The following is a 22,223-nucleotide window of genomic DNA, read 5'->3' as shown; positions in this document are numbered from 1 at the left end:
CACATCTTTATATTTATAAGAATTATGATATTTAACATTTTTTATTTTATTTCATTTATAATTATATGCTAACTTGTAGAAAACTCATATTAAGGATCTACGATCTTGGTATCTGTTTTAATAATTAATTTATTTTACTCATGATGTCTGAAATTAAGTCCATATTGGAATTAAAAAGTTGGATAAAATTGTATGAAATTCAGTCTAGATGTAAAGGTCAGATAAAAAATTGTAATTTTTTAATTTTGAGTCATACTGACCAGCTTAAGGAGCTTCTAGTTTTCAAAAAATTAAACTAAGATACAATTTTGTGGAATCAGTCAATTTATTATTTTTATAAAATTAAGGGTTAAAATTATATTAAAATATATTTACTTTCACAATTAGTTTTTTTATTAAAATAGGTTAATTAGCCCATTTAAAGTTCCAAAATTTGATATAAGAATGTTGAATGAAGAAGGAAATTATTTTAGGATAGTTTTAAGGACATATAAGGGAAATTGTCAATATAATTGTTTATAAACATGTGGCGGAACACATCAGAACTGAATGTCATAGGAAGGGATGTTGGGGCCACGTTGTTGGGGAATCCTTATTAAACTTTTCAGCTAAATGGATTAGAAGATAGCATGATTAATTATATATTTTATGATGTTTTTGTATATTTCACTCTCTTTTGTACATCACTAATGAAATAACAATCCCTTACACATCAGAACATGGTTCTGTATAATTTTTATAAACCTTTGTGTATTTAAGGTCATAAAGTTATCACATTTCACATTCCATATAGTTTATTTTAACATAATGTTTTCCAAAAAACACAATACAAAAAAAAATTACATATTTTAGGTAATAACCTCTATCAGTAACACAATTGGACTGACATTATTCATTTAAGCGCTTGAGTTGAGATTGTTGTAGTTACACATTAGCAAACCATTAAGTATAAAGGGAACACGAGATCTTTCTCACATTCTTCATAGTTATGTGATATAATATTTTAAAAGATAAATTTATTTTAATCTGATATATATTTTTTTTAAAAAAGGCATTTAATTGTATATATGTTTTTAGTGTCCACAATATATTTCTTTTCTAATAGCGAAAATCATTTCTAAAATATAAAAAAATTCAAAAGTATTTTATTCAAAATAGACTCATATTTATGTTTTTTTTTGAAGATTTAAATTGAAAATATTATTATGTACACTTATCTCTTGTAAATATGTATTTCATTACTTATCAATTAGGTATTTTATTATATCAACCTTCTCTGTGAACTATGTTGATTTCATAAATAACCGTACTTCCATATGACCCATAATGGTGTTAGTTTCAATTTATCGGATTAATTTTATATGTTTTTAAAATATCACATTTCTTATTTAGTTACCATTTATTGAATATATTGAACATGTTAAGGCATCATTTATGTGGCAATTACAACCATTACTTTTCAATAAACCACTTTTTTATAATATCAAAATAAAATTTTTATATCACATAATTATTTAAAGAATGATCCCTTGATTTATGAGGCAATTTTGAATAGTATATAAATGATATTTTTCACACACATATAAGCTCATAATTTAATTCAGAATTAAATTTCTAATGCGATTTGACATAATTAAAATTTAACCTAAATTTCATTCAAGTTCGTTATGATGAGATATATAATCTGTGAGACTTAGATTGTATTTTTGTTTCATACTTCTTAAATTTAGGTTATTTGTTCTGTGAATAAAACTTATTCAAATATTTCTGAAGTATCCATAGTGAATCATTTTTAACATCATTACTTTAAGCATTAAACTATGATAGGAACTCTTTATAGGTGCAATGAATATATTTACAAATATTTTCTAATTTAAAAATACGACTAAGAGTAACATAAATTGGATTAAGCAGCACTTTTTTATTAAACTGATTTATACTGGTTAACTTGAAATATAAACGAGCCCACATGCAAGTATGGTTTGGATATTTTGGCCTGACAGTAAAACTGCTTACCACTCAAACAATTTGTCCTAGATGGAAATTTTATATATGTCTATTACTGAGACTTTTGTCTTCCATGTTACTTCACATTGTCTTGTTTGACATTTTATGTAAATGGAACTCTCAGGTACACATAATTGTTAATAAAAGTTTCAAATTTATTAATAGAGGCACACAGAACTTTTTATAATATACCATAAATCATTTAATATGGTTCTATATCAAATTTACTTCCCTAAATTTAAGGTTCCATATTTATAACTAATTCGGTTACTTTTCGTTTGAAAAATGCAAATTTTAACTCGGACCTTGTAATAGATTATCATGTAAAACATATCTCAATTAATCCAGGTTATAATTGATTCTTTTTGGCATGACTTGACCTTAGGCGCAGCCTGTTGGCCAGGTTAAGCTGATCCTCAACCTGCCCCTGAGGTCGAAAGGCTTAATAGGGTCAATTCTTCTCCATTCATCTCCTTCATTGGATGTTTATCAGGATGCTCCATTGTGGGTTCTTACCATCCATTTTTGTCATGATCTGGAATTTGGCATCTGATATTGGTAGAGTGGAGGCCAGAGGGTCTGGCATTGGAATGCAGAGCAGAGGAATAACTGTCTGTTGAGAAAGTAGACATGGTGAAGTGCGGTGCCAAAATTCGCACCGAGTGTGCGAATTTTCGCACGCACTCAATTCTCACGTTTTGAAGTATTTTTAAGACTGTGAAATGCCATTTGGAAAATAAATAAGTGTGTTTAATTCTTAATATAAGTGCTAATTACTATGTTTAATTATTAATGTAAGTATTAATTAATAATTAAAATTACAATGACGGCGTCGCCCAGACGGCGTCGCAGCCGCGCCGGAGAAGTTGGTACTGGGGGAGGTGGGCGGGGGGTGGAGGGCGGAAGGGAGGGGAGCGGGCGGCGTGGCAGAAGGGGGCGCGGGCAGAGGAGGGCGGCGGGGAGGAGATGGGGGAGGGGCCGCGGGCAGAGGAGGGCGGCGGAGGGGTGGGGGTGGGGGGAGGGGCGGGGAGGGGGGGTGGGGCGCGGCCGCCGGAGGGGGAAGGGGGGCTGCGGGCGGAGGAGGGGCGGAGAGAAGGGCGGCGGGGCGGCGGGGGCGGGAGAGAGAGCGGCGGGGAGGAGGAGGGCGGCGGGGAGGGGGGCATTTAATTAGTTAGTGGCCTAATGGGCTTAATTAAAAAAACTAAAAACGGATTAAATAGGCTAAATAGGCCATTTAATCATCTGCATGTTGGTTCTGCCAACCTCACCCCACCACGGAAAGCTGCCCTCAACCTTAAATAGAATTGTGCCATACAATACCTCATTTGTTGAACGACTACTCTGCCCAACTCTGCAGTCCACGCACAAACAGAAAACTGGTAATTAAACCGCAAAGAAGACTTCAGATTTCCTTTTGGTCTTCATGCTTGTCTTCAATCCCCTCAACCTAATCTTATATCACTCTACATTGCCAAATAAATCATTCATGTAGTTAAATTCCCAAATGTAGTGGGAATGTTGACAATGAAAAAGATGCTTTGTGAGCCGCTCATGTGAAACAGTACAGTGCCGCATTGAAACGCTTGCCCAAGTCTCTCCCACAAACGCAGAAAAGACTTCAAGTCTATGTGAACGTGCACGGCATGCCGTTGACTATCCCTACCTGCAAAAACCTAACTTCAACTTATAAATCTTTGACTAAAATTTCCAGAATTTCCTCCCACACGCCTAACTTTGATAACGTTGCACTATAAGAAAATCATGCTGGCTGAGTTCCTTCAACGCAAGATCTAAGTCTTCGAGTCTCTGTTGCATCTTCTCTACAAGTATGGGAAGAGTTGCTTCATTCTTTCTCCTTGCTTCTTTGATTCTTAGTGTAGTAGCAATCTCCATAGCTCAACCCAAAGAAACAGAGGAAGAGATGAGAGATTTACTCCTACGAAGGCCGCCGAATAACGGAGGACGTATGACATGCGAGAGATTTCCGAGATTATGCTTAGCTTTTGGAAGCCCAGGAAGAGACTGTTGTCAAAGGCACTGCGTCAATCTCAAGAATGATATGTTCAACTGTGGGCGTTGCGGTAACTGGTGTAGATATGGGCAAGCGTGCTGTGGAGGAAAGTGTGTTAACACACTGTTCAGTAGCAGCCACTGCGGTGCTTGTAACCGGCGTTGCAGGAAACCAAGCAAATGCCTCTATGGAATGTGCAACTACGCGTAAGTGAAGGCAGCCACTGGGGTCTGTGTTGATATAGTATCTTTGGTATGTTCTTCTCGTTTTGTGTTCTGTTTCTCGGTTTATCTATTTAAAACTTCGAGTTTTAAGCTTCATGTTACAATGCCTAAACTAGGCCTTGGGAAATATTTGGAATTGGGTTGACTCTTTTCTATGTGGACTATAAGAGATGATAAAAGATGTCTGTCACTTCATGGCCTGGTAATTTGGCTGATGTTATTTGTTTATGAAATTTAGGGAAAGCGGAACAAGATTAGTATTCAATCAAACTCAAGCTGGGTATTTTTAATAGTCTCAGTTTAAAAGGCTAATGGATAAACAAGGCAAATGAGTAAACGAGTTTGGGAATTAACTGACAGTAATGCGCAACGTTTTTCCTGAATCGTAAAGTTCCCGTGTGGAGGGACAATCTCTCATTGTGCCTGTCCAATTAATAAAAAAACCCAAATCAAAGTCTTGTGACATGTTTTTTTTATAAAGAGAGAAAAAAGCCCATTTTGTAGGCGGGAGGCCGAAACAAAACGTCCAGTAGGGGACATAACACATCCAGAGGTGATTGAAGCAAAACAAAGAAAAACTAGCCTAAGATGAAACTGCGGTCCTTACATTCTCAAAGTTGGTGAAGTTTATTTTTTTTATACTATATCATGTAGCCGCCAAGACTTACTTTATCTTGTGAAGCAAAGTCATGATATGTTATTGAGCGGTGAATCCTTGTCAGTCAGGAAAAATTAATGCAACCATTTGAAGAAAGCATGCTATTTCTAATCCTCTGAGGGTATAGCTCATTATCATGGTTGATTAAATTTTTTGCTTCTCCAGTGTGGACAAGATTTCAAGTCTACAGTAGTAACCAAAGTATATATTTAGTTCCCTACTATGATCCATTAATTCATGATTATTGTCTTACAGGATACATAATTTTTTTTCATGGAAGCAAACTAGATGTAAATTATGATAATATGGTAATTCGTCATCTTAAGATAAAGATAAAATGTAGATGCACAAGGAAGATCAGAGGATAATATAATCCAAGATGACATTCTTTATTTAACTTTTTGGCAATATTTCAAGTGTTAGCGATCCTTAAATTTTGAATATGAATATGAAACTACTATGCGGGTCCTGGTAATACTAAAAGTCTATATGAAATAGTTTAATGAGTGATTAATATGATTTAAATAATTTAATTGAGCGGAAATTATCTATCATTTATAAACATCTGATTCTAGAGAATGTTAATGTGTCAAATCCCAAAAGTGTCATGGCATAGTCAGAATTTTCTGTTAGCTTTTTATGAGCCTAATTTTTTTATAAGGAAAGGAAGATAAGTAAATTAATCTTCTCACCTGGTCTCCAAGTTTCATTTTTAATTACTAAAATTCTAATGACAAAAAGTACTGTAAAATATTATTTTTTCACGGCTTATTAATGTAGTCACACATGATTCCAAAGCCATGAAATTCCATGCTTTATATCAGAATTTAATTACCAAAATCACCTGATTCAATGGTTCAAAACTTCCATAAAATACCAAAACAACCATCTAAAATTCATTATATGATTGTAACAACAGATTTTATAACTTAACCTTGATAACATGCATTTAAAATCATTTACTGAAAACAAAATGATGTTAGTTTAATTGGCTACGGTATAATCTAAGAGGGGGTTGAATTAGATTCTCTAGTTATATATATAACTAATTAACCTAGGAGTTTTCTAACTAGGAAATGAGATAACAGAAAGGGGAGACGCGATTAGTTTTTTTTTGACAGCTTACGCTAGTCCTTAATGCTTCTTGGAGGTATCCGTGTCGAAGTGATTATGTGTCCTAACCATGTTTGTGTGAATCTCCCCAAGCAATCCACTTGGAAATAGGGCTGAAAAAGGATACCAAAAAGAAAAAAGTCGATGAAGCTCCATAATCCTCAACTCCCCAAGTCTTCCACGTAATGGTGTCGCTTGACCTACTTCAACTTGGCCCCCAAAGCCTTAACCTGACTGACCACAAAATGTAGCAAAAAATGATTTATTTTTGAACAATATATTATCCTCAGAACATTTAGTTTAACCACTCCTCAATTAATATTCAACACAAGGCTTAATTTCAAGTATTTCAACAGGGAATATTTTTTGATCAGAAATTTATTACTTCAAAGATAAAAAAATTTAAAATATAACTATGACTTCCGTGGAGCAAGTCATCCATTCCTCCATGCTTCTTTTTGGATGAAATTCCATGATTTGTGTTTGAACTATGGTGTTTAAAACTAAAATATATTATTCATTCCTCCACCAAATAAGATGCCTCAACCGAAATGGTTTCTTAATACAATTATGAAAAACTCTAATATCACACAACATATTCAACATCAAATAAAATAAATCTCCATAGGTCAATCTTTTGTTGTTCTTAGATGAGCATCTAATTCCTCCTCATCCAAAGCTCAAACCCTTTAACTCTTTCAAAATGCGTCCAAAAGATCCTATTCTAATTCCAATGGATTCATAAGATGTCAGAAACTATTCATAAATTAGAGAAAATGTCAAAATGAATGTAAAATTTATATTAAAGATGTCAAACTTATCACAAGCTTGAGGATGCATGAAATTTTGGGACCAGCCTTCTTTCCTCTGAATCTTGGATCACCCTGCAGCACAAACCACGAATTAAAGTTCTATGGACTTGGAATGATGTTAGAAAAAACATCACATTAGGAATGTTGAAAATCTGCTTGAAACTTTCTTCACGAATCAAATGCTCTCTCTAGCTTTGGACTGCGATTTCAAAGGGCAAGGAGAAACAGAGTTTGAAATTAGGGCCAAAACTGTTTATTTGGACTTAGAAATCTGAATGGACATAATAGTAATTTTCAACAGTCCAACAATATGAAACAATAACACTTGTACTTTTAGCTTTAAAATATCCGAAGCTTTCAGGTATTTTTACTACATAATTTAAATCAAGATATCACTGTCGGATATTAATATCTTCATGTAACTAATCTTTAGTAAATCATCAATAAATTCAGCCTTAAACACCACAACGAAGCTAGTAGGAATTTGATAGTTATTAAACCAATCAAATGAGGTCAAATTGAGACAAATATTTGAACAATGTTAGAGAATATGTTTATCGTCATATCACATAAAATACAAGTTGTCTTTTTAACCATATGGTCAAACTAAGTAGCCTTTTTTCACTAGACTTACTATTATATCTTCATTTACAATCAGTCAACTAGTTGACTGAGGACTTATTTTTCTTAATCACAGATTCTATTTAGTCATAAATTACTTTGAATATTTATCAAAAAATTAAAGAATTTTATTAAAATGTCCTTAAAGATTAATCTTTGCATGTCAGTTATGAAAATTTTATTGTGCATAAATTGTAAATAATTTAGGAATCATTTAGGAATCTTGTCTCTATTGAATTCTAAAAGTAATCCAATGTCTAGTTCAAAGAGAACATGACCTGGAAAATTATCTGGCATAACTCAACCTTTTATCTATTGCTTTGTTATTCCGAATGACATACCCCAGTTATTAGCCTCTATTTCTTACTTAAAAGTTTTTTAAAAACGAAATATTATTTTTTCATTCAAATATTGTCCACTTGGTTTCCAAAAGTTCATATGAAAATGAGAATATTTCAAAATTAAAAAAGGTGGGAAAAAATTGGGACATCCTAACTTTATTGATAGGATTCCCCTTAGTACATGATCAATGTGTCAATACAATCCATATAAATATTTTTAAAAAAAATCAGAAAATTCTATAATTAGTTGGTTGAAGCATATTCCAGGTGTAGAGAAAAATATAAAATTCCAGAACATGTGCATGTTTGTTATGTGATGAGATAAAACAAATGAGACTATATATATAAAGTACAGTCTATTATTATATTACTCAAAAGCTAGCTTCCTCATATGCCTATAAAGTTATTATTAAATGTACATTTTGTAGGGACTTCCATGTTTTGTTATGTGCTTAAAGTGGAAAGTTCTGCCTAATTCTTCAAAATAATTGATAAAAATATTTTAGTGCATCTGGAATGATCAATCAAAATTTTCATGATATAGTAAAATTTAAGAAATCAATATGCAACAGTCTTAAAAGTATGCTTTCAATATGGTTAAAGAATGGTAGTAAATATTTAAATAACTAATAAAGTCCTAATTTCACTAATTTTCTTCACTATTCATGTTTCGGGACCAACCCTAACTCACTTCATAAAACTTATTTGACTACTTGACTTATGTAGTTATTATATCTCACATCCGAGTTAAGTTTGAGTTAATTCAAAGGCTTATGTATATTTAATGAGAATGTATAAAACCAAAAGTAAGAAAGGAATAATCTGAATCAATGCCATGTACCACAGGAGGAATTCAAGGCTCCATAAGTAGGAGCCCATGACTTGGCCAAATCAGTTCCACAATCTGGTAGCTATTTTCCACATCTATACTAATGATGTGGATATGAGTAGTAGGTTAACTCATCCTAGCCATATATTTAATATTTTTTCTATCATTTTCTTGTTCAATGATTTTTTAAAGGAATTTAATAGTACACGGATATTTCAAATTTTAGGTGGTTAACCTAGTCGATGTGTAACTTCGAGACTTATGCAATCATATTTTTAATTAACCCTAGTTCACTTATTACTGACATAAATTGGTGAGTAAGAGGTCGAACCACAAAGAAGGCTTTGTGATTAAGATTGATATTTAGAACAAAGTAATGAGAGAGCGTGGAAAGAAGAGATAATAGATATATATTGTGATTTTAATTATATTAATTTATATGTATAAGTTCTTAATTCTTAATCATATGAATGATGAACTTATAACAGAGATTAGGATCGTATTAAAATTGTGGAGTGAGGATGGGATAAGAGAAATGAATAGATATGATTAAGAAACCCTAATTAGGGATTTCCTATGAAAACCCTAATTAGTAATGGGTGGTATAAGCCATTTATCCCTACTCATAGGGTTTAATTACTTATAACAGAGAGTGAAGTGATATGAGAATGTGGAATAGATAGAAAGATGGGGGAAATGGAATAAAATTCCTAATTAAATGTTTTGGACTTACCTATTTCTTTGGTGATTCTCCCAAGCATTAATCTCCCTTCATGGACCTGTATAATGTGCCCAGTGCCTTGGCGTGTTGCAGTGGACACGAAGATAGATAGAGAGAGGGAAGAAACTCACTTTTGGAAGAGGAAAAACTCTAAAATGGCACTCATACACCTTTGTTTCACAAGGTCTCCCACATGGAGAAAGGCAAAATGAAGTACAAGAAGAGCCTAATCTTGGGATCTATTAATAGGATCAACCATTGGTCATGGAAAGAGAAATAAAAGATGGCCATTTGATCCAAAAATACCCATGGGATCAGAAGTTATGACTATTTGAATTTTGGGCATTTCTAGTCATTGATTTGTTTGGGCATATTCCAACCTATTATATGTCTCACATATAGGGGATCAGATTAACTCTTGAATAGGGACACATACAACTTAGGATTAAACATGGAATAGGAAGACAAATCTATTGGCCAGGATCAAATATTGTGCTTAATGGTATGAAACCAATGACGAGGAGTCAACATAAATTAGTAACACTGATGGTCATTTATTTTACTATGGATGTAACTATCTGATGTCTTAAAATGAATGATTAGGATTTTATATCACCTCTAGGATGTGCTAGGTTTAGCAGGATAAGTATTTGTCTTATTCACTTCTGGACTTGTTTTTTCCCACATCATATATCTTTATTTTCATCCTCCCTCCTATAAAGGATGCCTTTTCTTTTATTGTTGATGAATTCATTTTTGCCTTCATCGGATATTCAAACCCATTTTACCTAACTTTATCAAATGTTCCATTTATTCTAGATCTACGAGTGTGACACGCAGAACTTTGGAGAGAAAGAGAAAAAATATGAAGACATTTTTTGTCGATAACTCTTCCAAGTCTCAGTGACGGAGGTTAGAATAATTTAAGGTGATGAATGTTTAACTTAACACCCACTTGCGCAAGAATAAATTTTGAAACATGTTCAAAACAAGAATGTATGGCCTTCAAAAATTAGGTAGAAGTTTCATTAAAAATAGTGGTTTAAAGCTTACACCATAAAAAATGTATGAAATGAGAATTTATACTAAAATGAAGACAAGATCAATAAAATCACTTCATCAATGCCATAATGACACATTTTTGCAATGACTAGATCCGTTAATTATGCCAAAACTCTTGATTAGTTGAGACTTGATCAAATCGAATGGGCACATGTGGCAGGCACAATTTTACGACCGTACATAAATTAACTAATATTTATAAAACAAATCCAAAGTTGTAAAATATAATTTATTTTTTTCTGACTTAGAAAATCAGTATATTAATGAATTTAATGTCCAAAATTCCATAAGAATATATATTTTAAATCATTAAAGTAATTTCATTATAAATATATTGTCAGAAATATCCTTAAAACCATTAAATCACAAAAAATCATAATATCACTCTCAAAATAAATTAAATCATTTGTAAGCTTTAAAACATGAATAATTATTATTTCTAATACAGAAAAATATGTAAATTCCCTAGAAATAACTGAATAATTTGGGTGTCATCAGTCATCAGGCAGAAAGAGGACCCACAGCTACAGCCTTCAAGCTTCAGCTCTCAAGCAAGACCAGCAACACAATTCGACCCATTAAAGAGCTGAAGCTTGAGAGCTGAAGCTTGTGACCAATTCAACATCAGTAAATGTAAGCCAATCAAGATTAAACTATGGGATCGCGGCCCAAGCAAAAGATGACCAATTCTTAAATGGAAAACACTTTTGAACTTGTAGGCATCAGACTTATCATCTATGGAAACCTCCAATAATTAAATTGCAGTACTAGTAAATTGTATTTTGTTAATTAATGGAGATATTCAGCCCATGTAGCTAGGAAATTCAACCACCTGTATTTCCACACCTTATAATCATTGAAGTTTTGTGGATAGATTATGGCAAATTTATCCAACGCGTTCTGTAAAATTTTAGTGTCTGAATAACACAAATCTTGTCATACTTCTAAATTTATAATAAGATGATTTTGATGAATTTTCAAAGTTAGGTATCATAACTTATGTGATCTAAGGTACTTCAACTTTTCCCAACATATTTATCCTTTGCCAACTTATGTCAAGACCTGGTAAAATTATAAAATTCATATAGAATCGTCCCACTATGTCAGAATTAAAATTGGGTTTTAGAAACTATAGTTAGTCGTTAATGTCTTCATATTATAATGGTATGTTAGATCTTGGCCAAAATTTCTGTCATTGAAACCTAAATTTGTGACTCAATTTATCAATAATTTAATCTATGGACCAAGAATCACTGAAAAATGTTTGGTTATATCAACATCCGTTTTATTTAATATCACAGTTTTTTTCTGAATTTAAGAATATTATATGTCATCATATTTATCCCCGCATTATAAAACTATCAAGAAAAGTGTCCACAATCATTTTAATGTTGGATCCATGATATGAACTAATACCTAATAACATCATAAATGAAATTACCTTGGTCAAAAATATGACATGGGGACTTATTAAGGTAGAACATACGTCTAGGAAGCAAAATGGAGATTCATTCATATATGTATTGAGACATTGTTTATGCATTATAATTTAGGTCATTTTTTGTTAGTAACATAAAACGTATTTTTTATAAAAACAATAATAGATTCTGCTGATATAGCAAGTCAAAGAATCAAAATGGATATTCACAAGATTAAATCAAAAGATCAGACGCAAGAAAGACGCCCTATGTTCGATAAGATCAAAATAGATCATGTCAAATAGATATACAGTCACAAAATGAATATTCAAAAACCTCAGAGGCAAGCAAGACACCTTATGTTTGATAAGATCAAAACATATCATGTCAAATATATATACATTTTTAAGATAATTGAAATTGGGCCATTATGCCTGATTCTCCTAATATGGCTCATCAAAGAAGAAGCCTTGATATTTACAAGGTATAAAAATCAAAAATCTCAAAAAGATAACAAAATTCAGGCTATGCAGAGACCCACATACCCGGCAAGCATGCAAAAGATTGAAGAGACGACGTAAAACCAAGCAACTATTGCGCTCTCGCCAAAACCAAAACACTTCAGGATCTGATGAAAAGGGACCGTTTTGACAAATTTACCCCCAGCTCCAGAGAATATCTTCGAGGCAACGCAGCAGAAAACCTGTGCATAGAGAAAGTAAATTAAGAGTGCAGGTCCATGAATCAAATATTCGTGATCGGATTGACAGAGTCTTGCGCGATGCTCCACTGTAATCCCGATCGATCAAACCGATCCATACAGTCTAACAAAAGATTTGATCCAACCAAAACTGACAGATCTAACTCTGATCCCATTGATCGATCAGGATCAGGCTGAACCCAACTAATTACTTTAACCAACATGGAAAAAAAATATTTTAGAGAAGTAAAAATTAACATTATAAATCGTTCGTGAGAAAAATAAAAAATAAACCTTGCTGAGACATTACCTGCACTACCGCACAAAATAACTCCAAGAGGAGGGCAGCAGAGCAAATTAATAAAGGGAAGAACATTCCAGAAGAGGCTGCCATGGCAGCAAGTGCTCCACCCAGCGCTGAGGAACCACTGTGCCCCATGGAAACAGATGCTTCAAAACGATTGTGTACAAGAAAACCAGCACACGCACCGGCCATCGAGGCTCCAAAAATTGAGAGCTCTGAAAATAAATATATATATTTTAAACGCAGACAATTGTAGGGTCTAATATACACAATAATGATGGCGGTGTGTTATCATAATACAGTTTCTAGGCATCATTAGTTTGATACATTGATGATGAGGACGATTTGATACAACAGCCGCTGCCGTAAAATGGATGGCAGCGACAGAACATGGGGATGATGGCGATGATTGTTATCATCTATCAGTCCTATTTGGGGGTAGGGTTTGGCGTCCATGAAAGCGATGACGAGTGGACGATGATGATGAGGATGACAAATAGCCATTGTCATCATCATCCTCATCCATCTGTTGCTGAAACTTTGGCCATTGTCATTGTCCTAACTGTCCCATGGATGACGATGGCAATGAAGAATTCATCATCGTCTGTCAATCCTAGCACATTTGCATGAAATAAAGTTTCAAAGTTTACGCACAGAGTTTAAGGAAAAAATGAATTGTAAACATGGGATATGTACCTGGATTAACAGGAAGGACAGCAATAGACATCCCTATGAAAGCCAGTGCACTTATTCCTCCAGCAACACCATCGAGGCTATCAGTCAAATTAACTCCGTTTCCCATGGAAAGGAAACAAAACGCTGTGAGAGGCAAATAGAGCTTTCCCAGGTACACCAACCCAAGAGGTTGAGGAAGGGGGACCAAGAATTTCCTTCATCAAGTATATAAAAAATAGTCAGCAAAAGAATAGAGGATTCAATCTAAAGTCTAATGGAAACGTGTCCACATAAAATGACATGATTAATATGCATGGTGACACAATTACTAATGGAAACATTGACCACAGGAGCATACATGTTATAACACGATGATGTTTCTGAGAAGGAAAACCAAAGAGAGAAGCAAGTGCCAGCAGCGATCTGTCACAAGAAAACAAAATCTATGGTAAAAGTTATTGACAGAAATAAAGCAAGGAAACTATATACCTTTGGCCAGTTTATTTTTTCACCTGCAACGTGAACTTAATGCATCCAGATAACCAATGACTCTTTTTCTCGTCAATGGATAGCACATCCTCAAGCAATCCAATCACAAGAAACACCAAAGTGATTACCCCAGCACCAAAAACCTCAGCTGAAGAGAACTGAGTGGTTATTCCTGAAACTAAAAGACTGATGGGAATGAAGAAAAGCCCACCCATTGAAGGGGGTTCTCTTTTTGGTAGGCCCATCTTGGGCCTTTTACTTTGTAAGTGATGGATCGTCGCCCAACGAGCGAGGGGAACATAAAGGTAACCCGTCAGAGTCGTAAATGCAGCTGAAAGACAGAAAGGCCGTGAGAAGTAAAACGGCTCAAGCGGCAGTCTAACAATCCGCCAGGAACACCAATCCACAAATAAAAGAATCACAGCCAAGAAGGAGAATAGTGCCACGTTGAGCCAGACCCCAGTCATAATCCTGCAGGTTTAAGAAGTGCTATTAGGCAAAATCCTCATAAAAATGGAAAATGCAAATTTATAAGATCCTTGATTGAGATTTATTTTCAGGAAGGAGTTTTCTTAGAGGAGGAAGAGGGATCAATCAAAGATGGTGGGGATTGATCAGGGATGTAATGGCTGGAAGTCCAGTGAAGGCTGTATGATCATTGGGGTCATGGAGAGACCAATCAGAGATGAGACCGGGATCAGTCATCAGACGAGCCAGTCCAGGAGAGACCAATTAGAGACGAGACAATGATCTATTACGAGACAAGCCAGCTGAAAATCCAGTGAGGTGACTGAGGAAGATTGGGTTTGCTGCGTCCGAGAGGGGGACACGAGGAAGGGACGGACAAGTCACATCCTGATATACATCCAGAGGAGTATATCATAATTCTTCATTCTTGGCTGTTATCTCAACGGAGTAACATCTATTGAAAGAAAGATATGAGAGACGGAAATATCAAAATGTCCTTAATTTGCTAGATAATCACTGGGCATCTTATGATTGTAGCACGAAACAATATATGCCACAAATGAGTAACAGAAAATACATTAAAGTGAGAAACGGAAAATGCTGCCTAAAAGAAAAACAAATAAGATAATCCTCGTCAACAAAATGCATTTCTGACAGAGAAGAACTTTCCCGAATCAAGAACTTGACTCGTGTAATGGGTCAAAGATATTCATGGCCCCACACAAATGACGATCAATTATTCTACTTATTTGTGATCGACCAACTAAAATATGGACAGAAGTGGACTAAGACAGATCAAAGGATCCACATTAAAAAAATTATCAAGATTTCATTAAAATAAACATGCCTAAAACTTCTACATTTAATTAATGCACCCGGTTTCAGTCATGTCAACCATGCAACAGTAATCACAACAGATTTCGAAACAAAATTCAACACTTTTAGAGTAATGTAGCTCAGAGCGCAGTACCCATCTCTCCTCCGGCCACCTCTCAAAGCCGCAATCCGATGCGCCGCCACAGCAAGCGCGGTTTTGGGCGATTCCCTGCCGTCCTTACTCGCAGACATCTCCAAATCCAAATTCGGATCAAAAACAATCTCCGCATCACTCTCCTCTCCCTCGCTAGAAGATGACATCACAAGAGGCCGGCCGTCAGCCATTTCGCCGTACACATCATGAAACGAGGGAGCCACACCGCCGAAATCCTAAAAAATCATCAAAATCGCAAAATTACGAAAGCCGCAGAAAAATGATCAGAAAGAAAATATCACACGGTCAGCGCGCACATCATCACCAAAATCAGCCGATCTCACGATCAACAGGCCGCCGGAGCCGCGACGATCAAGGCGAAAGCGCCAGCACTGCTGCAACAACAGAATGCAACTAACCTAAATGCCGGAAAGTAGGGAGAAAAGCGCGATTTGAGCAGCTATACCTTGACTCGGGGAGATCGCCTGAGGATTGCTACCGCGGATGAAGCAGAGTGCGAAGAAATCGAAATACCTCTCCAAGCCATGAACACCGTCGGGGAAGAACTCCGCAGAAGCCGCATCGACGAAGAACAACAGAAAACGACGGAAGAACGAAGAGCTAGCAGAGTGTGAGAGAAGGCCTTATTTATAGGCGAAGCCACAGTTAGATCGGACGGATCGGACGGATCAATCCGTCATTCGTTCCAACCTTGAAAAGTACTTAACCCAATTTACGAATGACGGTTAACGAATGAAGGCCGTTCTTTTGGTTATCCGTTCATCCATCTGCCTGTCTGCTTTTCGTCATCTCCGCGTGAGATTTCCCCGATACGTGCTTGCCACGTGTCAAATTATGAGAGGCCTAATGCACTGCCTTATCCCAGACATAAGACAGGGCAAGAGAATGTCTCGGACGGGACGGGTCGCTCGGGATCAACCGTTACACATTCGACCGGCCGTTACGTACAGTTCGAACCGCGAAGATATTTCGTCATCACCGAGGCGCTGTACAGATGAGTGTACATACAATATGGGGAAAAAGAAGATATTTTATGGGGCGGGGAGCAAGGCCTTGCCGCGGCCCATGGTGAAGCCACGTGTCCCGTCGGGCATCCTGGGCCCCACCGGGGGGGCCTTGGTGGGGCCCACCGGCTGGTGGCTTCTTGGGCCGCCCTTCCCGCGCGCTTTCCTCCTCCCTTGCTGGGCCTGCAGACTGGCCCATTAGTCTGGTGGGCCCACGCCTAGACCATACAGAAAGAGAGAAATCTGTGACGTCAGCCTCTACCTCTGGCCCCGCCGCCTCCGCCGCATCCAGGCCCGGCACGTTGTCCCCGCCGGGTTGCGCTTCATGGCCCGATGGTCCGGGCCGGCGCGCTCTCGGCACGAGCCCAAGCCTTCCCTGCAGACCAAGGCCATCAGTAAGGTGCCCAATTGTCCGAGACCGGGATGTAAGACACTTTGGGACGGTTTTCGTCTCGTCCAGGAACGGAAAAAGATAGACGCTCCGAATCATAGATGTTCTAAAACTCAAGAAAAACATTGTAAAATGGAATTTTAGTACATTCGTCCTGTCCTTCGTCCAGAAGACGAATTTCTTTCTCGTCCAATGTCTAAGGTTTTAGACGGGATGATTTTTCGTACCGGGGCGAAATAATCGTCTCGTCTGGTTCTGTGAACCTTGCCGAGACAGACGGGAGGGGACGGATGACTGGCCGTCAACCGTCCCCGAGCCTCAGAATAAAAAATTAAAAAAGAAAATACCATTCGCTTGAGAAGGAGCTCCACACGAAGGCCGCTGCGCCAATTCTTCTCATCGTTGAGAGAGGCCACCTGGGCACACCGGCAAGAGAAAGATATTTCCCTACTAGATATTTTTAACTCATAAATTAAAATAAGAATAAAAAGTTTCTAAATACTTACCGCATGCTCAGCAGCAGCAGGTGTCGTGTACTCGACGAGCGCGTGCAACTGAGGAACGACATAGAGTATTAGAAATTTCGGTAATAATAAATGGGTATATTTTTCTTGTTTTCTTATTTTTCCTTTTTTAGAGGAAAAAAAGAACCTTTGAGCTGATTTTGGAGTCCTCTTCTTGAGTGCTGCCAGGGTGGCGGATGGAGATGCGCTGGATCCTTCAAGAAAAATACCCAAAAAACTCCTCCCATGAGTTTTATTGAAGAAGATGAAATGCAGGATACACTTGTAATTTCGGCGATCGTAGAGTCTTACTGGCCAGATGCTCCAAATGTCGGTTGGAGGCTCTCCTCAGAGCAGTCCAAAGGAAGGTTTTCCACCACAACTGTGCACGGCTGTGGAAGAACACCCATCCTTTTCAGAACAAAATTAAAGGTATTTGCTATTTTTTTTAAAATAGGAAGAAAATAAAAGTAATATCTATCCATTTTCAGAGCCAATCACAATTTGAAACGAGAATAAAATAACGAAATATGCTCTATCATCAGAGCCAGATTACAATTTTAAATAAGAAGAGAATAATAATTATCTATTCTCATGGCTAAATTACAGTTGAAAAGGAAACAAAGTAATAACAGCCAAAAAATTAGAAAAAATACGAGGAGAAGAATAATTATCTATTACCATCGCTAAATAGCAATTAAAAAGGAAAGATATTAATGACAGCCGCCTATTTTGAGAAACAAATTACAAATAAAAACAATAAGAGGAGATAAACAGTTTAAAAAGGAAAGATAATGACGGCGCCTATTCAGATAACCAAATTTCAATCTAAAATGAAAAGAGGAGATAAAATGATAAGAGTAATTCTCAGGAAAAAGTACAAATCAGAGGAGAATAATACTTATCTATTCTCAGGGCCAATAACAGTTTAAAAAGGAAAGATAATAATGACAACCGTCTATTTTCAGAGCCAAATTAAATTTTAAAACGATAAAAGGAGTGTAGTACTTATTTATTCCCAGAGCCAAGCTACAGGTCAAAAAGGGAGAAAGTAACATAAAATGTAAAAAACGAAAAACTAAATTACCCTTCTGTCTTCTGGTTCTGCTGGCGGAGGAAGTGGGTGCAATCGTTTTACTCTCTTCCCCTCCTTGCTGACAACCTGCATAGTTGGGCGAAAAACATACATGATATCATCAAGTGACCAGAGGCGACGATTCTACAAACAGGTCTGGTCAGCCAACCCCTAATTGAGCTGTCTGGAATCGGTTGATCTGACCCGAACCAACCCCCCAACACACCAGACCCAAATAAATAAGTGGGCTTACAAGGTTGGCCAGCTCAGGGCCCAGCACCTGACTTGGTTGCCCAGTAAGCCCAATTACTCATTTTGTTTGGCAGGTTGGGTCAGATTAGCGGATCACACCAGTCCTGAAAGAATTGACATGTGCACATTATAATTTATTATTAATATTTGATGGAATTAGTTCTATTGTGAGACCCAAATGAATAAACGGCCATACTGGCTCAGCCGAGCCAGCAGGTCAGGGCAAAATACATGGCCTCGTCGGCCCAGAAAGCCCAATTTTTCATTTGGGTCAGCTAGGCTCGTTGGTTGGATCAGATTACCAGATCAGGTAATTCCATAAAGAATTGATGTATATAAAGAATATATTAGTAATATTTGATGCAATTAGTCATATGCGGTAGCATTCTGACCCGACCCACAACGTAGGTTGGGCATCAGGTTAATTAGCCCAATAGTCAGGTTGGTTAGGCCGACCTGACCCCAGGTCAGCCCAGCCCCTGACCTGCCCTCTAGGGTGGGTCGAGCATTAGTGGCCTCATAATACGATTAACTGGGTCAAATATTCGTCATGTATGACTATGTACGTGCATCAATTTTAACTGAACCAACCAGATATGGCAATCTGACAAAACTAGAGGGCCACATCAGATATGAAAACAATATTGTCGGTCCCGTAAAACTTGATAGCTGTATATAACAACATATGACAAATATTTGATGCAATTAGTCTTATTAAGAGACCACTAAGAACCGACCTGACCCAGAGAGCCCAACAAGAAGCTATCAAGTTTTACGGGACCGACAATATCGTTTTCATATCTGATGTGGCCCTCTAGTTTTGTCAGATTACCATATCTGGTTGGTTCAATTAAAATTGATGCACGTACATAGTCATACATGACGAATATTTGATCCAGTTAATCGTATTATGGGTCCGGTCCACTATGGGTCCGGTCGATGGCCCAGCCGGCCTGACCACCCGACCACCCCACCCCAGTCCTGCAGAACCCTAATGGACGAAGCGGCAGCCGCAACTAGTCACATGTCACCGGAGGAGATCTCACCAGTTGGGATGACGTCCGAAGGGCGGCGGCTATGAGTGCATCATCATCTTCAACTAGCTTCTTCATTCTCCGGAAAGATGCGATCACCCCAATGGGGACTGGGAAGAAAAATCAGTTCAGCCCAAAACCCCAAAAAAAGATAAACCATGTCTTTATGCATGCAAAATCTGGAAGTATAAAAAATTCTGGGGTTCGATTCTTGAAAAACAGAGGATGAATAAGACAGAGGCCATTTATCAGTCACTAAGAATCAACTTAGGGGCTCAGCACAATTACAGGGCTGAAATGACAGACAAATCCCTAGAAGGGTTTAGGTTTGGATCCAACAAAAGAGAGGAAAAATCAGGTAGAAGGCACTGATTAGTCACTCAGAATCAAGGTAGGAGACATTTCTCAATGACGGAAAAGAAATCAACTTCATAGTTAGCAGAAACGGTTCACACAGAAAAAATTGAGGATTGGCCAGATAGAAATCCTTGAGCAGTATGCCAGGATCAAGATAGAAGCTCGTGAAAGAGACGAAAATGGTATAAATACCACTTGAAAGATGAATCAGATTGAAGTCATTGATTAGTCACACAGAATCAAGCTAGGAGCCCGGCACAACCAAGAACCAGCAGCGCCATGGATAGCAACTAGTTTTCATGATCATGATAGAAAACCAGAAGTCCGGCACAGGCGGGTTCTTCGGAAGAACCAAGAAAACTTCTATCTTGAAATTTTCTGTCGTAAGTACCTGCTTCATCTCATCAGTTTCATCATTTTCCAGCATTCTATTCGATGAAATTCATGAAAACATGAATTCAGAAGACTCAGATGAGTAAGAAAATAAATCATTCTAGCATCCACCCATGGTGAGATTATCATCATGCTGCGGTCTTCATCGTCTCCCAACATCCATTCATCCATCATCAAACCTTCTTCCTCATGACCACTCAATCTTCCACTTGGAAAAAAAAGAATACATATGAAACTAGCAAAAGGAATAAATACCGCGGAGGCTTACCGTATCCCTCTTTGTTCTTCTTCACATACTTCAACATGAACTTGTCAGTGGGCAAGTTTTCGTCGCTAAAGTAGTATTCCACCTGCAAATCCATGAAAATAAATCGACATCAACAAAGGACCATCAAATGTTATTCAACAAATGGGAAAAAAAAAGAAAAAAAATGGAATATAAAAACGAAGATCATTCACCTGGCGCACAATCTTTTGCATAATATCCGTCGCAGGAGACGATGGTCGAACAGGGGTAATCTCTGGAACGATTTCTTTAGATTCTTGGGCATCCAAGGAGGTTGCAAGAACAGAACTATCGCCAGAAGAAAGAAGAACCGACGAAATCTCGATGGGTTTCGAGTTGTAATCCAAACCCATGATTTCAAAAGACTCGAAATGGGCAGATCGATCTCCGCCGAGCTCCGGCTGGCCTTCCATCTCCCGGAAACCGAGAGAAAAAGGCGGCGACGGCGCTTCAAAAACACCGCCACAAAGTTCATTGTCCCTCTGCTCTAGCTTTTATAGTGGGCCTTGGAGAAGGCAGCTGGCGAGACCATCACAGAATATTACAAAAGATCGGCCAATCTTACATCTTTTATAATGCCATTAAATGATACATGGGCATTGGAGATGTGGATGAATAGACTTGTCCATGGTTGAGATTTAAATGTCATGGCATTACTTAAAAGCAGATTATTTGGTCTTTCATTGGGTTTACAATTTTAATAGTTAAAAGTTATGATTCAGTGTGATTATGATATCTCTTTCATGTACGAATTCCCTTTCCTAACATAGTAAAATCATATGTTTTAGGGTTTGGGTCATATCAGGAGTAGAAAACGGTGATGATGCTGGTGCCGGAGGTGATGCTTATGATGATAATAGTAATCGTGATCATGATGATGATGGTGATGCTGCTGCTGATGGTGATGGTGCTGGTGGCGATGTTGATGATGAAGGTGGTGGAGGCGGTGATGATGGTGAAGATGATTAGAACTCATTATCATCATACATCTATCACAATTTTTTTGTAATTATGATGATGATGATTATGATGGTAACTCATCATTCATCTGCGGAAGGGAGGGCTTTAGAGAAATGGCTGTAGGTTTACAAAGACAATAGTGAGTAGACGATGAAGATAATGCAAGGATGACATCTTCAAACGTGTGTATTGTCACATCACGACAATATAATATTTGGGCTAGTGTATCGCAACATGCACTTTTCATTCTATATGGATGAAGCTAACTTTATTTTTTGTTCATAATTAATTCGGATAGAACCTAAAAATCCATATGATTCCATCAAATGCTATGTATTTTAATAAACTTCTTCAGTATAATAATGTTTCATGCTTTCATGCTCATCTCATCAATTGATAAAAAGGCAAACATAAAATATTATGGCTTTTCAATTTATAAAAATATAACGGAAGTTTTGATGGATATTATGATGTCGTTAAACCAAATAAAACTTCCATGTCATCATTTAATTTAAATAAAACAA

At 37.0% G+C, this 22,223-nt stretch overlaps 3 protein-coding genes across 5 annotated transcripts; 1 reads left to right on the top strand and 2 right to left on the bottom strand.

The window, feature by feature from the left end:
* Nucleotides 1-3,739: 3,739 nt before the first annotated feature.
* LOC144709415 (uncharacterized) lies at nucleotides 3,740-4,395 on the top strand. Its single transcript, XM_078582966.1, has one exon. The coding sequence runs from the start codon at nucleotides 3,836-3,838 to the stop codon at nucleotides 4,226-4,228; it is 393 nt and encodes a 130-aa protein (XP_078439092.1). The 5' UTR covers nucleotides 3,740-3,835; the 3' UTR covers nucleotides 4,229-4,395.
* Nucleotides 4,396-12,159: 7,764 nt separating this feature from the next.
* TRANS11 (translocase 11) lies at nucleotides 12,160-16,126 on the bottom strand. Of its 3 annotated transcripts, none has more exons than XM_078582697.1 (8): nucleotides 15,890-16,121; nucleotides 15,741-15,815; nucleotides 15,424-15,659; nucleotides 14,009-14,456; nucleotides 13,855-13,919; nucleotides 13,518-13,711; nucleotides 12,828-13,036; nucleotides 12,160-12,520 (listed from the first exon to the last, which is right to left on the bottom strand). In XM_078582697.1, the coding sequence occupies exons 1-8, from the start codon at nucleotides 16,004-16,006 to the stop codon at nucleotides 12,338-12,340; spliced, it is 1,527 nt and encodes a 508-aa protein (XP_078438823.1). In that variant the 5' UTR covers nucleotides 16,007-16,121; the 3' UTR covers nucleotides 12,160-12,337. The 3 variants fall into 3 exon arrangements, with proteins under 3 accessions (XP_078438823.1, XP_078438822.1, XP_078438824.1); XM_078582696.1 differs by having other exon boundaries at nucleotides 15,741-15,818; nucleotides 15,890-16,105; XM_078582698.1 differs by lacking the exon at nucleotides 15,741-15,815 and having other exon boundaries at nucleotides 15,890-16,126.
* Nucleotides 16,127-16,389: 263 nt separating this feature from the next.
* Nucleotides 16,390-21,216, bottom strand: LOC144709231 (la-related protein 6A-like). Its single transcript, XM_078582699.1, has 10 exons — nucleotides 20,913-21,216; nucleotides 20,722-20,803; nucleotides 19,716-19,813; nucleotides 18,430-18,504; nucleotides 17,655-17,734; nucleotides 17,491-17,557; nucleotides 17,346-17,393; nucleotides 17,187-17,255; nucleotides 16,711-16,824; nucleotides 16,390-16,631 (listed from the first exon to the last, which is right to left on the bottom strand). The coding sequence occupies exons 1-10, from the start codon at nucleotides 21,150-21,152 to the stop codon at nucleotides 16,476-16,478; spliced, it is 1,029 nt and encodes a 342-aa protein (XP_078438825.1). The 5' UTR covers nucleotides 21,153-21,216; the 3' UTR covers nucleotides 16,390-16,475.
* Between the last annotated feature and the right edge of the window lie 1,007 nt (nucleotides 21,217-22,223).

The sequence above is a fragment of the Wolffia australiana genome, chromosome 11, assembly GCF_029677425.1.
Source record: "Wolffia australiana isolate 7733 chromosome 11, ASM2967742v1".
Lineage (NCBI taxonomy): Eukaryota > Viridiplantae > Streptophyta > Magnoliopsida > Alismatales > Araceae > Wolffia > Wolffia australiana.
The sequence above is the reverse complement of the archived record's forward strand: the minus strand, read 5'-3'. Positions and strand labels throughout refer to the sequence as shown.

Coding starts and splice junctions, on each gene's coding strand:
- LOC144709415 (XM_078582966.1), top strand. CDS start 3,836: ATGGGAAGAGTTGCTTCATTCTTTCTCCTTGCTTCTTTGATTCTTAGT.
- LOC144709231 (XM_078582699.1), bottom strand. CDS start 21,152: ATGGAAGGCCAGCCGGAGCTCGGCGGAGATCGATCTGCCCATTTCGAG. Junction 17,735..18,429: donor CAGAACCAGAAGACAGAAGG/GTAATTTAGTTT, acceptor GTTCTTCCACAG/CCGTGCACAGTTGTGGTGGA. Junction 17,558..17,654: donor ACATTTGGAGCATCTGGCCA/GTAAGACTCTAC, acceptor TTTTTCTTGAAG/GATCCAGCGCATCTCCATCC.
- TRANS11 (XM_078582696.1), bottom strand. CDS start 16,006: ATGCGGCTTCTGCGGAGTTCTTCCCCGACGGTGTTCATGGCTTGGAGA. Junction 15,660..15,740: donor CGGCTGATTTTGGTGATGAT/GTGCGCGCTGAC, acceptor ATGATTTTTTAG/GATTTCGGCGGTGTGGCTCC. Junction 13,037..13,517: donor TGTCCTTCCTGTTAATCCAG/GTACATATCCCA, acceptor ATTTATTTTCAG/AGCTCTCAATTTTTGGAGCC.